Raw genomic sequence first — 4627 nt, forward strand, 5'->3', positions numbered from 1 at the left:
TTTAAATCTGCTAAAATTAAAAAAAAGGAAAATCTAAAAAGAAGACTTCTCTTCGATTCGAAAAAAAAAATGCCACAACTCAGAATCATAATTTTATGGAGTGAGCATAATCATACATGAGGAATCATTGGATAAAAAAAAAAAAGCTGTCCTGAGGAGGACCTGTGCTGATTGATGCAACTTTTCAAACTGACTGTCCGAGCAGTGGTACACACATATATACATGTGTGCATACGTAGGCGTGTGCCTTCTTATAGGAGTAACTCCAGGGACAGGATGGCCAAAACGGCTAGGAGGGCTCTGCTCAGGCCCTGGAAGAAGGATCCGCCATCATCACCCTTCTTCTCTGTTTCCAGACCCGATGCCTCTCCTTCCGAGTCGCCTTTCACCACTGCCTCTCCGGTGGGTTGCTCTGCCTCTTCCGCTTCGCCTCTGATTTCCGTGTCCGCATCCTCTGCGCCGTCGCTGTGTTCGCTGTGTTCACTGTCTTCGATGTCTTCTCCTTTGACTGGGGCATCATTCTGGTCCGCCTCTGCAGGCTCGGCCACTTCTCCAGCGGCTTCATCCGCGGCGGTCGACTCTGTGGAGTCCCCATCTGCTGCGTCATCCGAGGCGGTCGACTCCGTGGAGCCCGCTTCCAACAAACCGTCGTCCCCCTCGCCGCTTTCGCCATCCTCATCACCGCCACTTTCTTTGTTACTTCCCGCATCTACACCCTCGGCATCTTCACTTTCTCCCTCCTCATTCTCCTTCTCTGCCTCCCCCTTTTCTTCAACAGATTCTACATCTCCCCCGCTGTCCTTCTCATCTAGCGCGTTCTTTTCCTCCTCTTTGGCGCTCTCGTATCCTTCGTCCAGGTCATTCATGCCACTTCCGTCGTTGTTCTCCTCCTCATCAGAATTGCTTCCCTTTACATTTTTGGGTTTTTCTTTTTCCTTCATCTTCTCCTCATCAGTTTGTGCCTCGATTTGGTCGCTTGTCGCGTCTCCCTTCTCGCTGACCGCGTCTCCCTTCTCGCTGACCGCGTCTCCCTTCTGAGTGACCGCGTCTCCCTTCTCGCTGACCCCCTCTCCCTCCTTGTACACGTCGAAGAAGGAGGCCTGGTTCCCAAACACCTCATCGGCACTCTCGTTGGCACTGGTGAGCACTGCCACCTTCTTCAACACCTTGTCGCTCTCACTGAACAGGCGGTCCAGGTTATACTCTTTGGCTTTCTCATTCAGCGCGTTGTATTTTTCTGTCCTCTCGTCGATTTCAAGTTCTTTGTCATACACCTGCTGGTATCCCAAGTGCAGCAGCGCCTGGAGCTTCTGCAGGATTCGCTTGTCCTTCTCCCAACGAGGCGCTCCACCAGCTGATTCACCAACCGCTCCATCAACCGCTCCACCTTCCCCCACCTGGGAGGCATTGTCTTTGAGCGAGTCCACCTGAGAGCCCACCTTCTCGAGATACCTCACGATGCCCGCAACAGGGTCTGTGATCTTCTTCTCCTTGAGGTTCTCGAAGTTCCTTTTGAGCACACTACTGAGCACATTTAGGTTCAACGGGTTCTTATAGCAGTAGGACTTGATACAGCTAGCTAAATTGTGAAAAATTCCATTTTTCTCATAATACAATTTTTTCAAAGTCTCCACCAGTCCATTTCTCATATCGATGATTCTCTTCTTCCTATTATAGTCATCAAGAATATCCATCTCAAGTAAGTCCTTATACTCCTTTTTTTCTTCAACATTTTCCATATCACTCACATTGGTTTTGCTAAAATTGAGTGCCTTAATAGTTGGCTTATACTTAAAAAAATATCAGCTGAAATGATTCCATTTCCATGAGCAAAATCATCATAAGTCAAAAAAGGATCAACATTTTCATCAAAAATTTCTTTCATGTCATTATTTTTTGCTTTATTATATATAGACAAATACTTCTTCCTTAATCTATTAATATTTTTCTCGACTTGATTTAGTTTCTCCATTTCTTCTTTCAATACCTTGGCTAGGTTTTCCTGAAGAGATGTTATATCAACGTCCTCCATTTTGTTAATATCGAGAGTGTCTAACAAGTAGAGGTAATACAAATCTTGATCTGGGCTTCTCTTCATTTCGTTGTATCTATCCTCTAGTAGGTCTTTCAAATCAGAAGCATCATATTTATTGACAAGCATTTTGGAGAGTTCATTTCCTAATTTATTAAAAATATCCTTTTTTTTCACTACCTGTTCATTCATTTGTGATAAAAGGATACTCTTTGCTTTTTTTATTTTATTTGAAAAATTTTCACTACTGTTCATTATATGATCTACTTCATCATTTGTTCTTTTCAGCTCATCCTCTTTATTGAATACTTCAGTGTCATCATTCCCATCTGTGATTGTCTCTCCTTTTTTTTTATCCAAACTAGTGTCATAATTTTCTTCTTCTGTTTCGTCTAGATCATTATCTGGTTTTTGTTTTTGAGTAGACTCTCCATTTTGTTCCTCCTCCTCCTTTGTACACACAACATTAAGTGACACGTAGGAGTTGTTAATATAGCATTGATCCTTCTCATTCAGGGCATCCTTTTGCAACACATATGGATTGATCACACACTCTCTGTTATTATCACATTGCCTTTTCAACACATCAGTAATGTCTTTTAAATTAACTTTACAAAAAGGAGAGTGTAAGATTGCGCTTTTTATATTTAGATGTCCCTCCTTACAAGTGATTGGTTCTTTATTTTTATTCTTAATGAAAAAAAAATACTTAACATGAGTTTCATCTAAGAAAAAAGAGTTACTCAAAAGACATGTCGTCGATGTTTTGATTTCATTCTTTTCCGATTCCACACATTCCTCAATCTCGATTTCATTTTTGTCTCTCAAACTATGGGTTCTTCTTTTAAATACGTAATCGAAATAATATTTGCATTTTCTGTTACCCATACATTTTGCTTCTACTTGATCTATGCAGCTTTTGTGGATGATTCGGTTTTTCTCGTTCACGCACTTTACTTCGCAGTGCAGGATGTAGAGGCTTCCCTGGGAGCACCTGCGGAAGGGGGCGGTGGTTAGCATCATCACGTGGGGTTGGAAGCGTCACGCGGGGTTGGAAGCGTCACGTGGGGTTGGAAGCGTCACGCGGGGTTGGAAGCGTCACGTGGGGTTGGAAGCGTCACATGGGGTTGGAAGCGTCACGCGGGGTTTGCACCATCACGTGGGGGCGAACTCCGCTTAAGGTGTGCTTCTCCCCAAGCGCAGGAGACCCCCGCTACTCAGCCAAGACAGCAGCCACCCATTTGGACTTACTTCAAGGAATTCTCCTCCCCGAACTTAATGACGTCGTTATGCACGTAGCATCTCGTTCGAGACGTCAGGCATAGCAGCAGGAGGGCGAGGGGGATGCGGCACAGGGGGGGGAGTTTCATTTTAAGGGGGGGGAGAGACAAATAGGGGGTAAATGGGCGATAAATGGGCGGTAAATGGGCGGTAAATGGGAGGTAAATGGGAGGTAAATGGGAGGTAAATGGGAGGCAAATAGGAAGCAAATAGGAATCAAATAGGAAGCAAATAGGAATCAAATAGGAATCAAATAGGAGCACAAAATGGGACACAAAAAGGGATGCAAAAAGGAGGTCAAATTGGTGACTAACTGGGCCCAGCGGAGCAACGCTTACCACGGTGGTAGCTACACGCGCTCCTGCACAGTTAAGCAGCCCTTGGCGCCACCCCCACTCGAGCCCAAACGTACGCAGGCGCACAGGGGTCTGTGCACATACGAGAACTAATAAATGGCGGGGAATAATAATTTAATTAGGTTGAATGGGCTGCGCCGCGCACAGAAAAGGGGCAAAAGGAGGGACGAAGTGGTGGTAAAGGGTGAAGGAGAGAAAAAAGGAAGAAGAAAAAAAAAAAAAAAAAAAAAAAAGGACGAGAAAAAACGCACACGCAAACGAACACTAACACGAAAAATGAAGCGAAAAATAAAACGCAGGGGTAGGAAAAACAAACGAAGCTCGCGGCTGGCCAAAAAAAAAACGACACAAGGAGGTATGTAAATTATTTTTAAGCGTTGCCGCACAGGTGTTCGCCGGGGTGCGCGTCGTACCAACGGCACAAGCCAAAGTGGTTGCCTACTTCAGATCGACTCAAAAAAAAAAAAAAAAAGGTAACATCAGAGAGTGCGGCTTGGCCGTGGAGGGATGAAGAAAAAGGAAGAAGGAAAACGAGAAAGGAAAGTAAAAGAGAAGTAAAAGGGAAAGGAAAAGAAAATTTCTTATTAATCAGAGGTACACAAATATGTGCGTGCACACAACTACATATTTTATGTGTAAATACCCGCACGCCGCCCACGCATAGAAGCTCTCCTCTCGCGAGCCGGTCGAGGGCGACTTACACGAATCGCGGGTTACTACTCCTACGAAGCGTATACTGGTAATAACACCCCCAAAAGGATGGCGGCGTACACATCTATAATATACACGGCGTTTGTACTTACGTGTGCGTGCATTCCTCTCATCCGCGCAGCTGCCGGATGAGCTTTATCACATCCATCGCGAACTCATTAATTTCAAAGCATAGAGTGGCTCACAGCAGTAGGGTCATAATTGCACGTGTTAGCATTGATGTGGTTTTATAGCTGCACAGGAAAGA

At 44.8% G+C, this 4627-nt stretch overlaps 1 protein-coding gene across 1 annotated transcript; it reads right to left on the reverse strand.

Moving 5' to 3' along the window:
- Positions 1-251: 251 nt before the first annotated feature.
- Positions 252-3402, reverse strand: PCYB_133650 (surface protein; the record flags this gene model as incomplete). Its single annotated transcript, XM_004224390.1, has 3 exons — positions 252-1790; positions 1862-3026; positions 3284-3402. The coding sequence occupies 3 exons, from the start codon at positions 3400-3402 to the stop codon at positions 252-254; spliced, it is 2823 nt and encodes a 940-aa protein (XP_004224438.1).
- Positions 3403-4627: the final 1225 nt, after the last annotated feature.

Source organism: Plasmodium cynomolgi, chromosome 13 (genome assembly GCF_000321355.1).
Source record: "Plasmodium cynomolgi strain B DNA, chromosome 13, whole genome shotgun sequence".
Classification (NCBI taxonomy): domain Eukaryota; phylum Apicomplexa; class Aconoidasida; order Haemosporida; family Plasmodiidae; genus Plasmodium; species Plasmodium cynomolgi.